Source organism: Impatiens glandulifera, chromosome 4, assembly GCF_907164915.1.
Source record: "Impatiens glandulifera chromosome 4, dImpGla2.1, whole genome shotgun sequence".
In the NCBI taxonomy this organism is placed as follows: Eukaryota; Viridiplantae; Streptophyta; class Magnoliopsida; order Ericales; family Balsaminaceae; genus Impatiens; species Impatiens glandulifera.
In genome coordinates, this window is record NC_061865.1 from 12,263,079 (window position 1) to 12,288,094 (window position 25,016).

General features: G+C 26.5%; 1 protein-coding gene across 1 annotated transcript in view; it reads left to right on the top strand.

The window, feature by feature from the left end:
* The first annotated feature begins 639 nt into the window (after positions 1-639).
* The window catches only part of LOC124934743 (AAA-ATPase At3g50940-like), a 47,985-nt gene continuing 23,608 nt past the window's right edge, over positions 640-25,016 (top strand). The window contains exon 1 of the mRNA XM_047475255.1: positions 640-832. Within this exon, the coding sequence (XP_047331211.1) occupies positions 640-832 (193 nt within the window). The remainder of the gene's footprint in view (positions 833-25,016) is intronic.

Below are 25,016 nucleotides of genomic sequence, written 5' to 3' on the forward strand. Positions count from 1 at the left end.
CATTTCGGGTATATATATAGGTCGCCCAATTAGCAGAATTTAACGACATATTAAGAGACCTCAAGATCTTAGGAGAAGGTCCAAGTATGTACTCGTCTATGTATGTTTGGTGTAAAGTAAACAGATACAAATTCTGTACAGAAAAACACGACGAAGGTTTGACCACTCAAAATAGTGGGGTGGTTGTTGAGGGGTACAACGGGTCTGAAACTAAGTCATACTACGGAGTTTTAACGGATATAATCGAAGTACAATACTTTTCTCACAAACGAGTTGTTTTATTCAAGTGTAAGTGGTTTGATACACACTCGGGGGAACTAGGAGTGAAAGTGGATAAATATGGCTTCGTAAGTATAAATGTAAACCAAATTTTGAAAACCCAAAGTCAAGACCCGTATATATTGGCGAGTCAAGCAAAACAAGTATTTTATGCCCCTGATATGTCAGCCCGACCCGGTTGGAAGATTGTTACAAAAATAAAACTGCGGTTTACAAACATATAGTTCAGATTAATTAATTAGGTAGATTTATGTTTTTTACTTTATATTCGTTCTTATTACTACTTTATTTCAATTATTCCTCATTTATTAATGGTATGCATTAAGAATGTCTAAAGGCAGTAAAGAACCTTGGTGGAGTATGAGGAAAACACCCAGCAAATTAAAGAACTTAAGGCTCCGAGAATCGTCTTCTAGAGACGAACCACCTATTGCTGTGGTACCGATAGCTACTGCTCCCCCAGAAGACGAGGATGTTGAGGCTATTGAGGCCGAAGAGTTTATAGAGAGTACGTTTGCTGATATGGTGGATGACGATGAAGCTGAAGACGAGGGTCTCGATGAGCCTAACGAGGAGGATGACGAGGAGGAGCACGGTTCCACTCCCGACCCATCATCGACAGGTAACTTGTTTATAAATTAGTTATTGTTTGAATTGATTCACATATCTAATTATGAATTTGATAATTTTGAAGAATCTTCTGCCCGCAAGAGATGGGGAAAGAACAAGAATATTGCGCTGTCTAAGAGGGTAGCGGGGACAAGGATTCCTCTTACTTTTATAGAGGTAGATGGGAGGTCAGGCGGTGCTGACGTGGGAAGAACACGGTGGTCTAGACATGTGGGGTCGATTATCCAGGACCCCGCAGCCGTCTCACACTGTCTTCTAAAGTGGAAGGCATTAAGTGCGGACCAATTGGATTCACTTTGACTGCTATCAAGGTAATAATTATTACTTAATTATACATTATTCATTAAATAATTATTTTTTAACATTTGAATGTTTTTTTTTCAGACTCCGTTCGAAGCTACTAATGGTTGTATTGATTCATTTCGAAAGATCGGATTGGGACACGCCAAGAAGATATGGGATAAATGGCGGTCGGATTTGAACAAGACATATATCCGCGTCCACAAAGGAGACGAGGCGACGGTACTGGCTAATCCTCCACCAGACTACGATCGAGATGATTGGGAGTTTGTGTGTCGCAACCATTTCTTCACGGAAAAATTTAAGGTACGGTTTCATAATTCAAAGAAAAGTTGATATTAATTAATCTAACTTCATATTTTATTTCAAATACAGAAAAACAGTTGTACAAATATAATTAACAGGAAGAAGCTAAAATTCCCACATCATATGGGAAGTAGACCGTTTGCACAAATTGAAGAAGAGTTGGTAAGTACATTATTTGTAATAACTTAATCTAAAGATTGTTATTAATTATATAAATCATTTATTTCAACAGGCGATTGAAATGGGACGGGCACCGTCTGTCATTGAAGTATTCAAGAGGACCCGTACCCCAAAACTGACAAAAGAAAACCCAACACCCGTCCCGGACGAACACGTGCAAGAGAAAATTGTAAGTGAATTGAATATGCCTAGTTTTTTATTATAGAAATGATACTTTATTTCAATTTGCAGGTTGAGATAGAGGAGGTTCTTAGTAACGAACCTGGAATATCTGATTTTGAATTGACAGAGAGGGTGTTCGGACAACAAAAACACAGGGGAGTGTTCGGAATGAGATCAGGCGTCCGACCCACACACTTTCGTGAGGATCGTCGAAGTGGAAACAATTCACAACGAAACAATGAGCGATTGTATGAAGAGAATCAAAGATTGGTGCTCAAACTAGAGGAATTGGAGAAAAGGGACGAAGAAAGAATGCGCATAATCAATGAAATGCAAGCGGAAAAAGAAGAAACAAATGCAAGAATGGAGAGAGAGAAGTTAGAAATGAATGCAAAATGTAGAGAATTGAATTGTTTATGAGGCAACAACAGCCACCACCTCCTCCCCCACAAGCTAATTCTAGTACGTTTTGAATGGTTGTTTCGATTGAAAACATGTTTTGATTAGTAGTTGTTTCGATTTGAATTTCTAACAAATTGTTCGGATGATTAGTTTGGTTGTGAATTTTGTAATGATAATGATCATTTAATGTATGTGTCATTTCTTTTATTATTGATATATTGGTTTGGCTGAACAGGTTTTGATTGCGAGCAAAATAATCGGTATATTTTTAAAATTGTACAGGAAAAAACCGAAAGTAATATTTAATCTTTCGGTTTTTCTTCAAATGGAAAAACCGAGAGTTATAAGAAAACTTTCGTTTTTTCCATTTGAAGAAAACCAAGAGTTAATTAGAAAACTTTTGGTTTTTCCCTCAGGAGTATAACCGAAAGTTTTCTAATTAACTTTCGGTTTTTCCATTTGAGGAAAACCGAGAGTTAATTAGAAAACTTTCGGTTTTTCCCTCAAGAGTAAAACCGAAAGTTTTCTAATTAACTTTCGGTTTTACAATTGAAGAAAACCGAGAGTTAATTGATAAACTTTCGGTTTTACTCCTACAGGAAAAACCGAAAGTTTTCTATTTTAACTCTCGGTTTTCCATTTCAAAAAACCCGAGAGTTAATTGGAAAACTTTCGGTTTTTCCCTTAGGAGTAAAACCGAGAGTTATTTGTAAAACTTTCAGTTTTTCTCTCTGTGGAAAAACCGAAAGTTTTTCAATTAACTTTCGATTTTACTCTAGGGTATCTAAACCAGAAACTCTACGATATCTCTCAGTAAACGCCCAATTGTTTTTAACGAAAGAGTCAATACCGAGGGATGGCGAGAGTTACCAAAACTTTCGGTAATGTGTCTATACTGAAAGTTATAGGGTCAAAAACGAGAGTTTTTACTCTCGTTTTTTACCCCTTTTTCACCAGTGTAAATTGTTTAAGTGTATTTACGGGCTACGTGCTTATCTGCGAATATTAGTTATATTCTGAAGTAGATGTGAAATCCAACACCTCTCCCTCATAAGGCCCTACCCTAGTCATTCATTAATGTTTTGTCTATCCACGGATCAATCATGCATTTCAACATACATATGGGTGAATTCTTTTTACACACATGGCTTCCTTTTATACTACGATCAAGAATTATCAACTAAGGAAGATTGAAAAGAATTTGGACAATATTGAGCTAAGACTATCACGAAGTAAAGAGTTTGTCTCACGGATGGGGAGAGGCCGAACTTTGCTACTTCTAACATGACAGACATGCACTGTAACCAATCGCATATATGTATTTATTCTGATATCTACTCTCAGAATGTAAAGGAATACTATCTTGAAAGATAATTGACTACATTCTTTTCTTCTTTCAAGGTCTACCCATATATAGTGTCTATTCACTTCTCCTAAGGCTATGGAGAATGGATTTATTCTATTCATAATATTTGTATTCTCTTTATTTTTTTATGAAATGAATTTTGTACCAAAAATAATAATATAATAATAAATAAATAAATAAATTTTTAAGAACATATATATAAGAAGCTATCTCACTTACCAACCAAGCATTTTAATTTAAAATGCTTAATAATATCATCTACGTAAATTAAATATTTAAATATTAAGAATATTTAATTATTTGATTTAAGTGAACAAATTATTTATTAAAAAAAACTCTCTTTTATAATAATAAAACCTATATAAACAAATATTATAAACCTCTTTAACTTATATTCATTGAAAACATTAATTGTTTGCATATTTTAAAGGAATGAATTGGTTCTATTAATCTATATCTAATAATGCTTCATCTAAAATTTTGGAGATTTATTACATGTTCCATTAGCAATCATTTATTCTCTCTCCTAATATAATAACTATTCTCTTTTAAAATAATTATTATTTCTCTCTCTTAATTAATTTTCTTTTGTTTTTTATTTACTCTCTTCTACAATATAGAATAATAATAATATATTCCTTTCTATATTTTATCTCTCAATATATATATATATATATATATATATATATATATATATATATATATATATATATATAATATTTTCTTTATAAGTATAAATAAATTTTATGTTAATATAAAAATTAATTAATTAGTAATAAATATTAAATATAAAATATAACGAGCATTTAAAAGTGTGAGGTCACGAGATGGAGGTCGGGTGGTGGGTCGTTTGTCGAGTGTGAGGTCGGAATTAGTGGTTGGTATAACGAGCATTTAAAAATATGAGGTCACGAGATGGAGGTCGGGTGGTGGGTGGTTTGTCAAGTGTGAGGTCAGAATTAGTGGTTGGTTTGGCGAGCATTTGAAAGTGTGAGGTCACGAGATGAATGTCGGGTGGTGGGTGGTTAGTCGAGTGTGAGGTCATGAGATGAATGTTGAGTGGTATTTAATGGTTGATTTGACGTTGGATAAAAGTGTGAGGTCATGAGATGGAGGTCGGGTGGTGGGTGGTTTGTCAAGTGTGAGGTCAGAATTAGTGGTTAATTTGGAGAGCATTTAAAAGTGTGAGGTCACAAGATGGAGGTCGAGTGGTGGGTGATTTGTCTAGTGTGAAGTTTGAATTAATGGTTGGTATGACGAGCATTTGAAAGTGAGGTCACGAGATGAATGTCGGTGGTCAGTGGTTGTCTAGGCATTCTATTTACCATATATAAAATAAATTTTATTTATATAGTGATCATATTTTTAAATTAAACTTTATAGTGAAATATGTATATTTTAAAATTATTTATTTATAAAAGTTAATCATTAATTTTTATCTTATATATTTTATATTACTTAATACTCTCACATTAAATAATTAAAATATAAATAATTTATTATGGATTTATATTATTTACTATCAATTATTTTCTACCATATTAACCACATTTATGTAATATATATATATATATATATATATATATATATATATATATATATATTGAAAAGTATTTATTAATTTTTATATTTATTTAGGTTGAATCTATTTAATTAATTTTATCCTAAAACTTAATAGTAATATATATGAAAGATTATAAGAATAAATTTATAAAATTGAATTGAATTCCTAATCAGACAATTTAAATTTGAAGATTATGTCAATCCATCATATCACATTTATTTGGTGTATATCGTAACATTACTTAAATTAATAATAAATATTATATTTTATATATTTATAAAAAGTTATGTAATCCATGTCATAAAAATATCATTATTAAATACTTTCTAAAATTCCGAGATTCAATTTTAGTGTAAATATTGATGCACAAAGAGAACATGGAGAAGAGTGTCATGAAGATCATCTTGTTGATTAATATTATTTTTCTAGGTACTTCTCACACCTTATTTGATATTTATGTTTTACATATTAATACAAGTTAATAAATTTATTTTTTTCAATGTTTATACACTACTCATTTTTATATTTATTTCTAGTTATGATTATCCAATCATATGCATTGGAGGATTTGAAGGATTCTTTGGCTTCTAACAAATGCTCAAGTGACTTGCAGTGTCAAATAAATATTTGTAATTATAAATATGGGATATGTTTATTGGGAAGATGTATTTGTTTCAACAAACAAAATCCTTCAAGATTCCATGATATTGTTAAAGACTCAAAATTCAAGTTAAATTTCAATGTGTAACTTCATTGGTTGTGTTGTGTCTTAATAAAATATTTTATAGCATTTTGAATTTTTTGAAGTTGTATATTTAATTTATATGACATAAATATTTCTATGTGAAATTAAAAAAAGTTGTAATATGTTTAACTTATAAATAAATAACAAATTTAAATAAATTCTTAATTTTTAACTAAATAAAAATTAACTAAAATAATTTTTAAGAGAATAAATGTCACTTGTTTAATTTCAACTTGTCTTAACAAAAATAAAAAAAATAAAACCAATAAAATTAAAATACTAAAACGAAAAAACATTCTTATATTGTTTAAGAAAAAAATATTTATTTATTAAAAATACTTATGTTAATTTTATTGAAAAACATTTACTAAAAAATAAGACTAAAATTCTTATATTCTAATTTTTAAGTTAAAATTAAATATACATAACTAATTTTTTTAAATTAGGAAAAGACACTTTTTATTTTCTGAAGGATGAAAAATTCTTTATTTGTAATTGGTGCAAGTGAAATGAAAACAATTGTTTTGAGATAATAGGTATATTTAATTGAATGTTTTATATTTTTCAATACATTTATTGACAATTATTTTTTCTATATTTATTTTTATTTAAATTGTTCCTTATACATTATTTTTTAAAATTTAAACTATTTTAATAATTAATTTAAAACTATTAATAGTATAATTAAGGATCCAACAATGATATATTTTTCCGATCTGGATACTAATAAACTCATTTTTTTTCAAACAAATTACATTCATTCTCACCCACAATTTATTTTCACTAAAATGATAAGCGTCTATGGTGTAAGTAATGTATAATCGACGATTCAAGCATATTACAGGTTTTATATTACGATATCATATTATATATTTTGTAATCTTTATCGTATTGTTTTTATTTTAACTATATGATTATCAGACATCTTCTTCTCCTTAAATATAAATATTTTTTATTGCTTAGAGATGATTTTGAGAAATACAAACACAATATTTAAATATGAAGGTGACGAATAAGTAACAACCTCACTATCGCCTTAGTCTATAACATTGTTGTCTGCAATAGAACATAGAAAATGTATCTCCATTTGAAAATGAAGTTAAAAAAATCAACTCAAGATAATATGACAACATTGGACGTAACATGACTTAGAAAATAAAAATGGATATATAGTGTTATAACCCACAGGAATCTCGCAGCAGACATTGCGTGTGTGTTAAGGCACGCATGCATGCGGGCCCGAAGTGGCTCGAGGTTCGACAATTTCAACCTTGGTTTGCGTGCTATACATCATTTTAAAATAAAACATTATATTAAAAGATTTTGATAACACTTTACAACTTTTAAATTAATTATGTAAAATTAATTAATTTTGTTCAACTTTTAATAATTTGGAAATTTTTGGTAAATCAAATGACGATTTGATTTTTATGAAATCGGGTTTAAATTAATTAAACATAATTAATTTATGAAAGATTATTTATTTGAAAATAGAGTTGCCAATTTATTTTAAGAAAATCAATAAAAAGTGGTGTACGTATACAAACGTATTTTGCACCAAAGTTTTGTTTGGTTTGAAGTTTGGTGATACTCAAAAAAAGGATTTCACGCTATGTCTTTCGTACTTGTTACAGAATGGTATCTACTTTATAAACTTGCTTTTTAAGCATCGGTTGAATAACGTTTAAGTTTTTATGCGATTATTCTTCCGGTCCTAATCATGCTTCTAAGTTTTAGCATTATTTGAAATATTGAAACAACAATATTAAAATGATGGTACCTATTGCGGATGATCGCTAAGGAAGATTATACCTGAAGAATATCAGTCATTTTATGGGTCTTAGGGTTTAGAAATAAATGTCAAACGAACCTTGATTAAAATATTTGTTTAGGAAACATCCTGGAAATATTTTAAAGTCATTTTCCAATCTATTGGGATTTTTAGAAAATAGTTTGGGGTCCTAAACTTACAAAAATAATTTTGGATTTTGAAAAGTGGAACCAAACAGGCCTTAGGACCGGATTCCTATGGCTTGAGTCCGATTTTATAGGTCAAGTTCTGGAGACCCTTGGTCTGGGCTCGGGAGCTCTCAATTTGAGTACCGAAGTCTCTCGGTCCTAAGTGTTAATGACTCCGTCCTTGCCTATGATTAAACGGTCGAGGTGTATAAACCTCTCGATCCAGGGCTATCTCTAGGATAAGTCTCTCGGTCCTAGGTCTTAGGAGTCTCGGTTCTAGACTTAGATTTCTCGATTGTGAGCCTTGGGAGCCTCAATCCTGGGTTATTCCTCTTAGTCCTATATGTGAATTATTGATCAGATTTCTCGGTCCTAGGTCTTGGTCCTAGATCAAGAACATTGGTCCTAGGTCTCGGTCATAGGTCAGTTTTCTCGGTTCTCGGTCCTCGGTCCAAACTGAGGATCTTCGGTTGGACCTCTCGATCATAGGCTCACATTCCTAGGTCCTTAAGAAAAGAGGATCCATTTTATAAATTCGTTTATAGCTCTGATTCTCTTATCCAAGAGCTTAGGTAGCTTCACAAAACTCCCAAGAACATGTTAATCATCATCTTAAGGTATGAATCGACCTGGATGATGATCAATTTGTTCAAAACAATTTGTGATTAAAATTTGGGTTTTTGACTTTAAAGTTGTTTTAATGTGAAATGAGTTATCAAATAGCTTCCTTATATCACATATACTTGATCGGTACCAAAATAAGAACACTGGATGTTCGTTTTGACCAATTCAAGAACATCAAAATTTCATTTTACTTTGAAAATTTTGATTTTAATCAAACATGATCCAAATAGTTTCCCAACATGTTTACAATCATGTAGGGAACCTTTTTGAGCCGTGATTCAACAGAATTAATCCAAGAAAAACAAACGGGAAATTCGAAAATTCTGAAAATTGAAGCTTTAATGGCGAATTTTGATTTTCTTCAGTTTGAGGGTTGTGTGTTGGTTCCTTGGCTTCAAAATGACTTGAGGGAGCTATTTATAGCCTCCTTAAATCGGTTGGAGAAGCCTAGTGAACTAGATAAGTCAAAATTCATTAATGACATTTTGACTACTCTTGGCTCAAGTGGTCAGAATAGGGATGATTCATCCCTATTTTGTAGGGGAGAATGATCATCATCGTAGGGTGATCATTTTGGGCTTTGAATTAGACAAAATCGTCTATCAATGGATGAGTTTCAAAAAGGGGAAATCAAAACGATTTTTCATGCTTATCTAGACGGCGGTCGTGATGATGAAGAAGAACGGAGCCAAAAACGGCGTCGTTTTAATTATGGGACGCGTTTCGTTAGTGGTCCATCCAAAGTCGTTGGCGTTTGTGCATTTCGTTAGGGTTCCAGCTAACAGGCGTCTACTAATCCGCTGTGGCCCCAGGTGCGTGTTGCTCTGGCTACAACTGGCTACGTAGAGTGTTCTTGGGTGTTGGATGAAAATGCATCCCTAATCCGATGGCCACAAATCATACTGTAGGGAATCCTTCGGATTTCGACTACATTGGATTACTAGTATTTGTATTAATTTAAAACTTTAAGAGTTTATTTGAATTTAATTTTTCTTTCCCCTTTTAGCTTCAATTTTGATCTTTTTAAATACCCAAAATATTAAAATAAAGATGACAAGTATTTTATCAATTTATTTTATTATTTTTTTTTGTATATTTTTAAAATTCAAACAAATAATTATTTTTAGATGAAATAGATTAAAAATTCATCAAAATTATTTATTTTTATCCTTTAATTTTTCAAAAATTATTTTGAGATAATATGAGTACAAAATTTATCTTAAAAAAATTATTTATCATTTTGACATTAAATCTTAATTAATTTGATTAATTAGCACAATAATTAATCATAATTAATTGTTTTAAATAGGTTTTTACCATGGGTTAATTAATTTGATCTTATTTATTTAAAAATAATTTAAAATAATTATTTTAATATTATTCATAAGAGTGTTTTTTTAGTGCTTACAAATGTGTATAAAAGGAATATGAACATATTTTCAACACAATTAACAATTTATAACATTTTAAATGGTTTAGATATTTAGGGTATAAATTGAAACAAAAATTAATTTAAAAGGAGTGATTTCAAAGAAAAATAAATATATAAGAGTCATTTAAAACAAGATAATATAAGGTTATATTTCAAACTTAGTTAAATATATAAACAATATTATAAATATTATTCCATTTACTTTTATATTTTAATAACTCATCAAGTTTTCGTCATATATTAACATTTATTTAATTATTTAATAAAAAATATGTTTTGATTTGAATTTTGAATCGGAATTTTGATGATCATATTTAAAAAAAGAATTACTAAACAATTATTTTGAATTTAAATAGTTACTCGTATATATATTATGGATGGGTCGGTACTGTATATTGTAATTTGTATTCATATTGCATACCGTACCGAATATTTCGTTATAGAAAAAATATAGTGTTATTGTACCATTATTTCGACATAGCAAAATTTTGGTATGATACATGAAACTTACCGATCATAATGAATATTGATAGTATATCACGATTTTGGTACGGTATTGTAACCCTCGGAAATCCCGTAGTGTAGCACGTATGGTGAGCACATGACAATACGGGCTCAAAGTGGCTCGAAGTTTGACGATTTTAACCTTGATTTGTATGCCAGACATCGTTTTAAAAATAAAACATTATTTTAAAAGAATTTGATAATACCTTAAAGTTTTTAAAATCGATTATATGAAAATAATTAATTTTATTCAAATTTTAATAATCTAGGATTTTTGGTAAATTAAATGACGATTTGATTATTTTATAAAATCCGGTTTAAATTAATTAAACATTATTAATTGAATAAAATATTATTTATTTGAAAACATAGTCGCCAATTGATTTTAAGAAAATCAATAAAAATGTTGTACGTGTACAAGCGTATTTTACATTAAAGTTTCGTTTGGTTATACTTGGGAAAGAGCTTTCGTGATATGTCCTTCGTACCTATTAAAGAACAGTCTCTATTTTATAAACTCGACTTTCTTTTAAAATCGGTTGTATAATGTTTGAAATTTTAACGGATTATTCTTCCGGACCTAGTTATGATTCTAGGTTTTAATATAATTTGAAATATTGAAACAACAATATTAAAATGATGGTACATGTTACGGATGATCACTAGAGAGTATTATACCTGAAGAATATTAGTCATTTTTAAGGGTGTTAGGTTTAAAAATAAACGCCAAACGAAACATTGGTTAAGATATTTATTTGGGAAACATCTTGAAAATATTTTAAAGTCATTTTCCGATCTATCAGGATTATTGGAAATGGATTGGGGTTTCAAAATTACAAAAATAATTTTGAATTTTGAAAACTGGAACCAAATAGGCCTTAGGATTGGAGTCCTAATGTTTGGGTCATATTTTGTCGGTCGGGGTCCAGGGTCTCTCGGTCCTAAGGGCGAAGGACTCGATCATCGGCTAGAATATATCAGTCAAGGTGTTTAAACCTCTCGATCTAGGACTAGCTCAGGGCTAAGTCCCTCGGTCCTAGACTTAGGAGCTCTCGGTCCTAAGTCTAGGATTCTCGGTCTTGGACTTGGGAGTCTCAGTTCTGGACTTAAGTTCTCGGTTGTGAACCCTTTGAGTCTCGGTCCCTTGTTGGACCTCTCGGTCTAGGTGAGAATCCTAGGTCGGATCTCTTGAGCCTAGGTCGGATCTCTTGATCCTAGATCTTAATCCTTAATGAAGAACACCGATCCTATGTCTCAGTCCTATTTCAATTTTTTCGGTCATTGATTCTCGGTGAGGACGAGAATCCTCGGTCAGACCTCTCGGTCCTTAGTCCTTGGAGAGTCCGGTCCCAAGAAGTTCAAAACATAGTTTTGAAAATTCATTTATTTAGCTCTAATTCTTTGATATAAGAGCTTGAGTAGCTTCACAAAGCTCCCGAGACACATGTTGATCATCAACTCAATGTATCAGTCGACCTAGATGATGATCAATTTGTTCAAACAGTCTATGATAATAAAAAAAATCGGATTTTTGATTTAAAGGTTATTTTGAGGTATAAGGATCTATACAATAGCTTTCTTATACTATATATAATTTATTGTTACCAAAACAAAATATTGGCTGCTTGTTTAGACCAATTTATGAACATCAAAATTTCATTTTTATTTGTAATTTGATTTTTGAGCAAACATGATTGGGATGAATCAAACATAATCCAAATGGAGTGTCCAACATGTTTACAATCATTTTAAAAGCTTTCTGGGATGTAATTAACATTATTAACTCAAGAACAACAAAATTTTTTTTTATTTGTTTATAGATCAGTCCTCTCATATGTACATCTTTTTACCTAATAGCATTCTCATTGAGTCCATTCCATTTATTTATTTGTTACATTTTAAGATTTAATTTGAAAATAGTCCCAATTTTATTTGTTTTAAAATCTTGATTGATATGACAATGTTTCCAACTTATTTATTTATTTTAATTAATGCAATTAGTCTATATTGAGATTTTTTTTAAAAAAATAGAAGCACAAGTTTACCCTGAAAAGAGTTTAGGATTCAGACGAGTACAATTCAATAAAAGTTGTCGACTAGATAACAGTAGGAAGAATCAAACCACTTAAGGCGGCTAAGCTTACTTTGGCACCAACCATCGCATACCTATTTCATTTAGCTCCGGAACTGAATGAAGTGGAAGCGGAGCGGAGTGGACTGACTGACACACAGAAAATAAATGCGCAGGATGGCTGCAAGCCTATATTGAAAATAAGTTGGTAAAGAATTTATAGAATATAAATTAGGTGCAAAATTGGAGTAGTCGACACTTTCAAATTTTAAATTCCTTGATTAAATAACTATATAAATTTTCTTTTAATATTTTTATAAATTTAGTTTTTCAATATTTATTTATTTGAGTAAAACTCACTCTATATTCCGATCATCTACAAATATATATATATATATATATATATATATATATATATATATATATTATATATATATATATATATTATATAATTTATATATTTATATATTTATATATTTATATATTTATATATTTATATATTCTATATTTATATATTTATATATTTATATATTTATATATTTATATATTTATATATTTATATATTTATATATTTATATATTTATATATTTAATATTTATATATTTATATATTTATATATTATATATTATATATTTATATATTTATATATTTATATATTTATATATTTATATATTTATATATTTATATATTTATATATTTATATATTTATATATTTATATATTTATATATTTATATATTTATATATTTATATATTTATATATTTATATATTTATATATTTATATATTATATACTTTATATATTCTATTATTTATATATTTATCTATTTATATATTTATTATATTTATATATTTATATATTTATATATTATATATATTATATATATGATTGAATATATATATTTTTTATAACAAAATTGATTTCTTATTTCATTTTAAAAGGGGAATTGTTTTTGAGTAATCAACAAAATGACCAAATAAAAATCATATATCCTAACTAATCATAAACCAAAATATAGAGTGAATTCATCTAGAGTTGAGCTTCATGATGCATTTTAACCATGGTCTGTCCCTAGGGTAAGCAAAATAGACAATCGCCCTAGGGACTCGAGGACCCCCTCCCAAAAAAAAATACCTCTAAAGTTAAAAAATCATTAAAATTATTCTAACATACAACTAAATTAAACTATCTATTCTTAATATATGCAAACAATATTAACTTTTTTCAATATAATATAAATATAAAAGTTAAATAAAAATATGAACCATTTTATCCACTTAGACACAAAACTCCTACACTAATTGTAACTTTGTGTTACCTATATTCTTTTATTAAATATTTCCTAATGTAATAATTCGAAATAACTAATTTATTTAAAATCAACTATTTATCTATCTAAATAATAGAGGAGAAGCCAAACTATTTAGATTATTATGAAAATGATGTAAAAATATTTTGATAATGTATAAATTAATAAATGTCACATAATAATATACAATTAAGTTTTAGTAAATAAATATACTTTAAATAATATAACAAAAATAATTAGATTTGTTAATAAAAAAATTCTTAAACTAAAATAATTTAACCATTAAATTACTTACAAGTTGATCAATTTATTGAGAATGCAACGACTATACTTATAAGTAATTAATTATAATTTGAAAAGGTTAATATATATTTACAAAATATTAATCTATGTTTTTATATAATTGTTTTTTCCAGTATCACTTAACTTTATTACTTAATAGCTCATATTTAATATATATATATATATATATATATATTTGTTTTATTTAAATTATTTACTTAATTTCAGAAAATTTAATATGTATATTTTAAAATTATTTATTTAAAAAAAGTTAATCATTAAAATAATATTATACATTTCTTATATTACTTAATACTCTCACATTATTATATATATATATATATATATATATATATATATATATTATATATATTATAAAGTTTTTATTATTTACTATCATTATTTCTACCATATTAACTACATTTAATAATATATATATATATATTTAAAAAGTATTAATTAATTTCTATATTTATTTATTGTGAATCTATTTCAATTTGTCCTAAAACTTAATAATATATATATATATATATATATATATATATATATATATATATATATATATATATATATATATATATATATATATATATATATATATATATAATGAATCAGACAACTTAAATTAAAGAGTTATGCCAATCCATCATATCACATTTATTTGGTTTATATCATTATATACTAATAAAAACTATAAATTATTTTTATTATTACAAGTATAATAAAAATATCATTATTAATTACTTTCTAAAATTTTAAGATTCAATTCTAATATAAATATTGATGCACTGATAGAGCAAAATATTGAACAAATAATTGTATTAGGTAGAATCAAAAGCATAACATGGAGAAGAGTGTCATGAAGATCATCTTGTTGATTAATATGATTTGTCTAGGTAATTTTCTACCTTATTTTTTGATATTTATGTTTTCATTAGTATAAATTAATAATAGTGAATAAATTTATTTTTTAAAATGTTTATTAACTAATAATTTTTGTATTTATTTCTAGTTATGATTACCCAATCATATGCATCGAAAGATTTGAAGGATTATTCAAATTCTAACAAATGTTCAAGTGATTTGCAGTGTCAAATAAATATTTGTGATCGTAAATTTGGGATGTGTATTTTGGGAATATGTATTTGTTTCAGCCAACAAAATCTTTCCAAATTTCAAGATATTGTTAAAGAGTCTAAATTCAACTTAAATACTAATGTTTAATTACAATTGTGTTGTGCTTTAATTAAATATTTTATATCATTTTGAATTTTTGAAGTTGTATATTTATTTATATGACATAAATATTCTGTAAAATTAAAATTAAAATAATATGTTTAATTTATAAATAAATAATAAATTTAAATAAATTGTTAATTTTAATTTTTTTTAAAAAATACTCTATACAAAACTTTACTAAAGTTGCTCAAGTGATTAGAGTGATTTCTAAAATAACAATAGTTACAAATTTGATTCCAACATATAACATCTCACAAAAAAAACAAAAACCCAAATTTTAAAAAATAAAAAAAACAACTCAACCGGACTTAAAATATGTTAGAGAAATAAGAATTTAATTGAAAAAAAAAATAAATCAACAATTTTTAATTTCTAAATAAAAATAAAATAATTTAGAATTATAATTATACATTGATTTTTTGTTTTAAGAAAAAAGATAACATTTTTTTTATTAAAAATTTATTATGTTCAAGTTTAATGAAAATATTTTTTTTTAAAAAAAGACTAAAATTATTATATTCTATTTTTACTTACAAAAATGTTTTATGACAAAAACTTAATATCTATAATTAATGTTTTTAATTAGGAAAAGACACAAATTTTGTTTACTTAAGGAAGCAAATTATTTTTTATTGGGAATTGGTGTAGGTGAAGTGAAAAAAAGTGTTTTTAGGTGAAATGTAGATGTACATCTAATTAAGTTTTAAATATTTTTCTATACATAATTTTATTTAAAATTATTTTTTTACATTTATTTTTATAAAAATTATATCTTTACATTTATTTTTATTTAAAATTATTTTTTAAATTATTTTTAGTTAAAAGAATTAGGTTATTTCAATCCGTACAAAATAAGAACATAATTCTAAATATTAATAATTCTTATTTTTATTATCGAAATTTGAAATCTCTTAACCACGTATTTAAAACTTTTGATTGACTAATTAAGGATTCAACTAGCTTGTGTTTCTCAATTCTAGACTTAGTTTAACTAATAAATTCATTTCGTTCTCGATTCAAATTACATTCATTCTCATTAAGAGAATAACCGTCATTTTGTGTAATTTTTAATTGACCGATTCAAGAATATTACGGATTTTGTATTATAATATCATATTTATTTTTGTAATTATTGTCATTTTATTTTTATTTTAACTATATCACTATCGAATATTTTCCTCTCCTTAAAAATCAAATAAAATATTTTTTAAAAGATGACTTTGATACACACAAACCCACAATATCTAAATATTGAGACGAATAAGTAACACCTAGATCGTTATTACCTTAGTCTACAACATCGTTGTTTGAAAATAGAACATAGCATATCCATATCACAGTATGAGAATGAGGTTTTGGAAATGGTACATAGCATATCCATTGCGGTTTGAGAATGAGGTTGAAAAAGACATCTCAATACGAATATGAAAACATTGACCATAGGAGGACTTTGAAAAAAAAAATATATATCATAGGAGAGATTTGTGCATGTTTTTAACACAATTAACTATTTAGAACATTTTAAATAGTTTAGATATTTAGGGTATAAATTGAAATAAAAATTAATTTATATGGAGCAATTTAAAAATAAATAAATATAAAATGAACAATTTTCAAATAATAACAAATATATAAGGAGCTATTTAAAACAAGATAATGTATAAGAAGATATTTCAAACTTAGTTAAATGTATAAGAACTATATACATATTACTCTATTTATTTTGTCAATAAACTTATCAATTTTTTCATCATAAATTAAAATTTGTTTTAATTATTTAATAAAAAATATGTTTTAATTGTAATTTTGATGATCATATTTAAAAATACTTACTAAATAAATATTTTAAATTTAAATAGTTACTCATATTTATATTATGAGTGTGTATATTTTATATACCATAATTTTGTATCCATACAGTATACCGTATCGAAAGTTTTGTTATAGGAAAAATAATACTGTTATTGTACCATTATTTGTTATGTCAAAATTTCGGTATAATACAAGTAACATACCAATCATACCGAATATTAATAGTATATCGCAATTTCGGCATGAAATCGGTATTATTAGGAATGAGTTGGTACGGTATACCTTTATTTTTATCCATACCTTTTACCTTACCGAAAATTCCGGTATAGAAAAATTCATATATTTACTTTACCTTGACTTCACTATACTTTAATTTCGTTATACCTTATTTGATACTATCAGGATTATAGATTGATACTTAAAAATATATTAACTTAAACAAAAAAATAATAATTTGATATGACTACTATAAAAACTTTACACAAAACTAAAAAATAAAGGTATTTATTATAAAATATTTTTTTATTTTTAAATATAATATCTTTGAAACTAACCAATTTAAAGAATTAAATTTAGTTATAAAAATTGAAATTAACAAAATAAACATAAATATAATCTTCAAGTTAGACTAAAGTGAATGCGAAATAGTATTTTGTATTTGAGATAATTTGGTAACTCATTACGTTCTATTAAGTATATTCTTATAAAACAAATATTTATAGTGAAAAAAAAAATTAGTTTTATATATTGTAAAATAGAATGTATAGAGACGTATATATGTGTTATTTATAAAAAAAGAATATTTTAGTGAAATAAAATTTATTTTATATATGGTAATAAAATGCGATGAGTGATAGAGGAGGGAATTTGGTGAGGGAATGACGTGGCATCACCTTTATTGGTTGGAAAATGTAAAAGTGGGAGGAAAGAGAGAAAAGAGAGAAATTATTTGATTTTTTCAGCGAATAAGATTTTGCCAAGTAATTTCTTCATCAAATTCTCTCACCTAATCATTTCTCATAAAATGCATAGAGATTGCATATATTTAATAATATTACACTATAATTTTTAAAAAATATATTTTATAATTAAATTAATATCAAATACATTTATTTCCTTATAATTATTACATATATGTTTTTTAATTTATAATATTATTTATATATATACCGTTATACCTAAATTTTGAAAATTTTATACATTTATCTTACAAATAATTTCGGTATCGATACCATACCTTACATTTTCGGTATACCAAAAAATTGATATTTTCGATATACATATAATATCGGTAATTTTTCCCCTAAAATTATACCATTCCTACCGAATAATATTAAAATTTAATTATATTTTTATTTGTTAAAAAATTAGTTTTTTATAATTAAATTAACATCACGTTTGTTTGTTTAGAAAATTAAATATATTTATTGAGGTTAAAGAGAAAGAATATATAATCTTTTAATTTGGTTTGAAAATTAAATAAATGGATTAAAATGAGGTTAAAGAGAAAGTTATAATATTATTATTTATTTTTTTGGATATACTCTAAAAATTGATATTTTAGATAATTGCTATGAGATATTTTTATATATTATATGAATTATATTTAATATATCTATTACTCTTTTACCCAAACTCTTATTAATTATTTTTAATATATATTATATTAAAGAGTAATAAATATAATGCATCTTATATATTTAAATATGTTTTAAATATCTCAGTATAATTATTTTGTTTGAAATAGTTATCCTCTTTTTATTTCCCTGTAAAATGTTGACATAACTCCAAGATTGAATCTTCTTTATTATATAGTTGAAATTTTAACATTTTGATAACTAATTTAAAATCATTGATTTCTAAGGTTCCAACTAGATTGTGTCCTCTTAGATTTAAATTAAAGTTTATGGTCACTAATAAACTCATTTTGTTTCAATTAAATTACCTTCATTTTCAATCACAATTCATTCTTACTAAGAGGATAGTCACCATTTTGGTGAAAGTCATGTCTAACTAGTCCATTCAAACATTTTACGGGTTTTGTATTACAGTATCATAGTTATATTTCGTAATCTCAATCATATTATTTTTTATTATAAAACTATTAGATATTTTCGTCTCTTTCAATGTAAATATTTTTGATTTTAGGAGACCAGTACAAACACACAATATGTAAATATTGAGATAATAAATTAGTAACAATCTCATCGTTGCCTTATTGTGTGTAATATCATTATCTGAAAATGGAACATAACAGTTGCGTCGTCATTTAAGAATTAACTTGAAGAAGAAATCTTAAGACGAAGGTGGATGATTTTTCCGAGTAAGACTTAAAAAAATAAAAAAAATTGATATATCACGTATAAGAAGAGTTTGTGCTTATTTTAGACACAAAATAATAGTTTTTATAACATTTTAAATATTTTTAAATATTTAGGGTGTAAATTAAAAAAAAAATATTATGTATACGGAGCAATTTCAACCAAAATTAGGTATAGAGATTTCAAATTTAAATCAATTTATATTTAGTATTATACATATTACACTTATACTAATCTCAATTAACACATAAAAAGTTACTCATATTTGTTTTATGTGTGTTTAATAAATGTAATTAGGAAGATGTATTTTTTTTTAAATTAAATAAGCACGTTAATATTATAATCATTCTAAATAACACGATAATACGTGGTCAATGAAAAAAATTATTGTGATTAGTCACCAACAAATTGTTGAAAGTTTTAAAATAAAAATAAAGAAACCTCGCTAATTTATATATATATATATAGACGAATTTATGTAGGGGCTCGGGTTGGCTGAAGCACACCCTGAAAAAAAATTATATATTTTTTTACGGTTAAAATATGACATTATCCCCTAATTTTAAAAAAAAAATCAATAGAATTCACTATTTATTTATTTAATTATTAAAAAAATTGTAAAACTTACATTTATTACCCCGTTTTATCCAAAAAAAAAATTGTTTTTCTATTTTAGCCTACCCTAATTTTTTTTTAAGCCCGCCCTACCGCCGAATTCTGGGTCCGTCAATATATATATAAGCTAAAATTAATATTATGAATTTTTATAATGATATACATTAAATATTAAAATACTTGAATAATATCACGATTATAAGCTAACATTAGGAAAATGATATGGAAGCTCAAATGATTTTTAGAACAATTTAGTAGATTGTCATAATTGTTAGCCTACTATATTTAAAAAAAAAAAACCTATCAATATATTTTTTAATTATGTCTCTTAAGCACACCAATTTTATAAATTAAAAAGAAAAGACTTGTTATTTAATATATACCAACCAATTTATTTATATAAATTTTTAGTTTACTCCAACTATTTTTATTTATAATAAAATTATAAGATTTCAAATTCACTATGTACAATGTTTATTTTTATTTCTTTCATGCAAAATAAAAATATAATAATAATTATAGAAAGCATTCTTATTTAGTCCATTCTATTTATTTTTTTAGATTTATTAGAAAATATTTAAGATTTAATTATTTTGAAATTCGATTTATTCGAAACCGTTTTCGAATTATTTATTTATTTTAATCTCGTACAATTAGTCTATATAGGATTTTTAGGGATAAATGACAAATTTAGAATTATAGTATAAATATTTTGTCAAATTTAAAACTATCCTAAATTTTTATCATTTAAAGAACTCAAGTTATACTATATTCTTATATTTAAAACTCTATACTAACGGAGTTAAATCAAAGTGAATTAAATCCAAGTTAAAATCCAATATCTAATTTTATTTATTTAATATAATTTAACTACACATACTCAAATAATCATTCTTCTTCCTCCTCGTCATCATGTCCCTTTTGCCGTGTCCTTCTATCTACTCCTCTTCCTTGAACCAATTCCCAAACTAACATGGTTTCTCGTTCATCTTCCCAAACTACTTACTTTGTTCATTTATTCCTAAACTAACGTCTTTACTATTTAAATTCATTTTTTTAAATTTATTATATTTAAACTTATTATTAAATATATATATATATATATATAATATATATATATATATATATATATATATATATATATATATATCAATTATTATTTTATTAAAATATTTAAATTATTATTATAAATTGATTACTTGTATTTTGATATATATATTTAAATTATTATTTTATAAATTTAATTATTTATATTTTAATAAATATTTACTTTTATTATTATTTTATATAATATTTATTTTTATTTTAAAAAGTTTAATCCAATATTATATAAATGAGAATTGTTTAAATATAATGAAAAAACATTATAAAAAAATACGATTGTTCAAAGTATCACCAAATAAAAGTGAAAAATAACGAGATTGAGCATTTGAGAAACAATAATAAAAATATAAGTCAAAAATATTTATAAACGAACAAACTTAATCTAAAATATATTGTTAATCATTTCAGATATGCTAAAAAAAATTATTATTGAACGTTCTTAATAACACATGATTGAGATAAATATGATAATTTTATTCCAATAAAATTTTTAGAAAAAAAGAAAAACAAATGAATTATGAATAGCTAATTAAATACCATAATTTGTTGGAGGTGTGACCAAGAAAGATTATACAAAAAGTAGTCAAAGATGTATTGAATAAAATTGCCAATAATTTAGAAAAGAATGATTGTAATTATTTTTATAAATTATTAAATTATTATATATGGTTATGGTTAAAACATTTTAAATATTAATATTTATCAATTATTTATGAGGATTGTAAAGTGAATATTTATTATATTATATTCTATAAATAATAATTGAAATCTAAATATATATATTAAAATTATAATTATAAAATTTATAAAAATAATATTTTAAAATATATGTCAAAATATAAATATATACATCAAAATATAAATAATCTAATTTATAAAAATAATATTTTAATAAAAATATAATTTAAATATATATATTTAATAATAAGTTTAAATATAATAAAATAAAATAAATAAAATAAAATAAATATACGAAAACTAAGTTTGAATAATAAAAGAGGTTAGTTTGAAAATAAATGAGCAAAAAGGTTAGTTTGGGATGTTGAACTTAAAATAAGGTTAGTTTGAGAATTGGTTCCTCTTCCTTCCTTTACGGCTCACTCCTCTCACGCTTAATATATATCCTCGGGCTGGAGATTCTGTTTCCGCATAAGCCACAACTTCAGAATCACCCTCTCTGCTTTCACCTTCTTTGTTAGAATCCAAAGGCCGTATTGTCGACTGTGATGAAGCTTCAGTCGCCATGACTATTACTCCGAATTTCGTCTTTCTGTCTTTCATGAATCATGATACTCCCTCTAACTTTCAATTGACTTTAAACTAAAAAAATCTCGGTTAACCATGAAGAAAATATATACAAGTGTCATTGACTCAATTAGAAGAACCCTAATAGTCTCTCATTTTCTAACTCTCTCTCTATATACTCATATCTCTTCCCCAACCATGTCTTCTCGGAGGCTGATCTCAACATCACCTCCTGCGATCTTTTATTCTCCATTCACCTTCCAGATCTGTCTTAGTCGAAGCAGACTACTTTCACCGCCTCTAAGCAAGCTTGTTGCACCAACTGGGAAGATCACCGATGACTTCACTAGCGTCGGATTTATCGGAAATGTCTTTCAGGTCATCGTGTTGTCGTAGATGTGAGTTTTAATGAAGGTATTCCTTCTATTTTGACGGAGTTAGACATGCAGAATCACTCGATCCGGTTTGTGTTTGAAGTGGCCCAGCATTTGAGAGAGAATATGGTGAAGACGATTGTTATTGACGGAACCACCGAAGGTTTTGTGCGAGGAAAGAGAGTACTTAATATTGGTTTTCCAATTGTTAAAATTTGTTGATATCTGATCGATCCCAACCAACCTAGCTGGGATTCACCTCGTACCATCGTGCATGCATCGTAATTTAGTGGCAATTTAGCATTTGCTGCTCGAATAATAGCTAACTAAATATATTTTGGGAAGAGGAGATAGTTATATGATTAGTTAATGATATGACAATTTATTTAACAGATTTAATTTGTAATATTAAACACCAGAGAGTTTTAAGTATAACAATATAGTGTAACTTTGAGTTCTTTAAATGATAAATATTTAGGAGAGTTTTAAATTTGACAAAACATTTATACTAGAGTTCTAAATTTGTCATTTATCCCAATTTTTTAAAAATAAATATATTGGTTCGATATTTTTAAATAGGTTAATTGGGTGCAATAATCGATTATCTAAAGTATCAAATTTTAAATTCATTGTTTAAATAATTATATTAAATACTTTTTAATTTTTTTAAAAAAATAATTTTTCAATATATCTGTATTTGAGGTAAACACATTTTATACTCTAATCATTTATATATATATATATATATATATCTATATATATATATATATATATATATATATATATATATATATATATATATAGAGTTATGGAGCCTACACTTATATATGTTGTTAATTAGAGTTTATTGGGTTTATCTTTTTTGGTTTTGGGTTGGGCCTGACCAAGTTATTTAGGTTTATTATCTGAATGTTTACCTATAAATAGGTAATTAGGTAATTATTAAGGGTTTACATTGTGAAGACAGAATTCTAGAGAGATAAAGTGTGAGACAAAAAACTCTGTATTCCTTCTTCTTCTTCATAGTGAAATCTGGTGGTGGCTGAAGTGGATGTAGCTCAATTTGAGTGAACCACTATAAATCTGTGTGTTTTTGTGTTCTTCTTTCTTGTGTTTTTACAGATTGTTTTCAAGCAGGTCGGATTTGGGAGATACAAATCCTAACAACTGGTATCAGAGAAGCTAGGCTAGATCTGAGCATTGGAAACAATGGCAAGTGAGAACAGTATAGGACATGGGATTGGAAGATTTGATGGGACAGATTATGCCTTCTGGAGAATGCAGATGAAGATTGTCTCTATGGAAAGAAGCTTCATGTTCCTTCGAGTGAGAAACCAAGAAGATGGATGAAGCTGAATGGAAACTCCTTGATAGACAGTTTTGGGAGTTGTCCGATAGACGCTAGCCAAGACGGTTGCTCACAATGTAGCAAAGGAGAAGACCACCATGGGTCTGATGAAAGCTCTTTTTGATATGTATGAGAAACCATCTGCTAACAACAAGGTACACTTAATGAAAAGACTCTTTTACTTAAGAATGGTTGATGGTACTTCTGTCACTACTCATTTGAATGAATTCAATACAATTGTGAAATCAATTGCTATCTGTTGAGATTGATTTTGGGGATGAAGTTAGTGCCCTGATTTTGTTAGCATCTCTACCAAATAGTTGGGAACCTATTAGGGCAGCAATTAGTAATTCAGTTGGAAATGTTAAACTGAAATTTGTTGAAGTTAGAGATCGTATTCTTGCTGAAGAGGTTCGTAAAATTGATTCTGGTGAAACATTCAAAGATTCTGCTTTGAATGTGGAAAACAGGGGAAGAGGTATGAGAGAAATTTCAACCGAGGTAAGAGCAGATCTATGTCAAGGAGCAGAGGAGTCAGTCCAAATCTGGGCGACATTTGAGTGCTGGAATTGTGGTAAACAGGGGCATTTAAAGAGGAACGGCAAAGCACCGAAGAAAAATGATGATGATAAAAATGATGCAGCCAACGTTGTTTCAGAATCTGTCACTGATGCGTTACTTCTGTCTGTTGATAGCCCGATAGATTAATGGGTTTTAGACTCAGGAGCGTCTTTCCACACCACTGCTCACAAAGAATTAATGGAGAATTATGTGGCTGGAAACTGTGGGAAAGTATATCTTGCAGATGGGTGAGTCACTGAATATTGTTGGCATGGGGGAAATCA